General features: G+C 67.6%; 1 protein-coding gene across 1 annotated transcript in view; it reads left to right on the top strand.

Moving 5' to 3' along the window:
* Window positions 1–1,213, top strand: part of SGSH (N-sulfoglucosamine sulfohydrolase) — a 5,237-nt gene that overhangs the window by 1,103 nt on the left and 2,921 nt on the right. The window contains exons 4-6 of the mRNA XM_014528381.1: window positions 107–257; window positions 540–696; window positions 942–1,023. Of these exons, the coding sequence (XP_014383867.1) occupies window positions 107–257; window positions 540–696; window positions 942–1,023 (390 nt within the window). The remainder of the gene's footprint in view (window positions 1–106; window positions 258–539; window positions 697–941; window positions 1,024–1,213) is intronic.

Below are 1,213 nucleotides of genomic sequence, written 5' to 3'. Positions count from 1 at the left end.
CCCTGGGCCCGGGCAGTCTGCGTCGAGGCCATGCAGAGCTGGGGCGGAGAAGGGCGCGGAGGGCACTGGGAGGCCGTGGGGACTCTGGACGGCCTCTCGCCCCCAGGCATCATCGGGAAGAAGCACGTGGGGCCGGAGGCGGTGTTCCCCTTCGACTTCGCGCACACGGAGGAGACCGACTCGGTGCTCCAGGTGGGCCGCAACATCACCAGGATTCGGCTGCTGGTCCGGGAGTTCCTGCAGACGGGGGACAGCAGGTGCGGAGGCCTCAGTCCAGACCCCGGGCGGTGGGCATGCGACGCACCCCAGAATCTTTCCTTAAGAGGGTTCTCCAGACAGTGGAGTGGGGTAGGGGAGAAGGTTCCAGACAGTCCAGTGAACCTGGTCAGAGGACGAGGGCCCTGGGGAAACTGAGGCAGTGAGGCTCGCAGGAGACTCTCAGTGACGGGAGCAGGCAAAGCCGAGGGGGCTCCTGCCCGAAGGAGGGGGCTCCCAGGGTCGCACACCGGGCCCTGGCACTGAGGCCCCGCCCTGCGCAGGCCCTTCTTCCTGTATGTCGCCTTCCACGACCCACACCGCTGCGGGCACTCCCAGCCCCAGTACGGGGCCTTCTGCGAGAAGTTCGGCAACGGGGAGAGCGGCATGGGGCGCATCCCAGACTGGACCCCACAGGTCTACGACCCCCAGGATGTGCAGGTAGGGGGCTCTCCGCGAGCTCGCAGCCCGGCCCCAGGTGTGACTTGGCTCGGAAGTGGCCCTGTGACCTGGGTCCAGGTCCCCTCTGCGGGGCCTGCAGAGAGAGGCGTGAGGACACAGGTGGTGCATCCAGCACCGTGGGCTTGGGGGCTGATCCATTCCCAGGAGGAGGATTCAGGTCCAATTCAGGGCTGGACAGGTCCCGGCCTCTGTGCTGATGTGGCCTCTCCACCCCTCTGCCTCAGGTGCCTTACTTCGTCCCTGACACCCCAGCAGCCCGGGCTGACCTGGCCGCTCAGTACACCACCATCGGCCGCATGGACCAAGGTGGGTCAGGGAGTCCTGGTGTGGGGGTGCCCGTGCGGGCCAGGAGCCTGGGACCTGGGGGGTGTGGAGGGACTCCTGTCTCCGGCCCCTGCCCGACTGTCCCTGTCAGCCCCACAGGGAAGACCTGAGGTTCCAGAAAACAAGGGCAGCGGTGGGCGTGTGGGGTGACACGGAAGTGCCGAGAGAGGGC

Source organism: Myotis brandtii, unplaced genomic scaffold (genome assembly GCF_000412655.1).
Source record: "Myotis brandtii unplaced genomic scaffold, ASM41265v1 scaffold632, whole genome shotgun sequence".
Lineage (NCBI taxonomy): Eukaryota > Metazoa > Chordata > Mammalia > Chiroptera > Vespertilionidae > Myotis > Myotis brandtii.
Note: the sequence above shows the minus strand (reverse complement) of the source record. Positions and strands in the feature narration are given on the sequence as shown.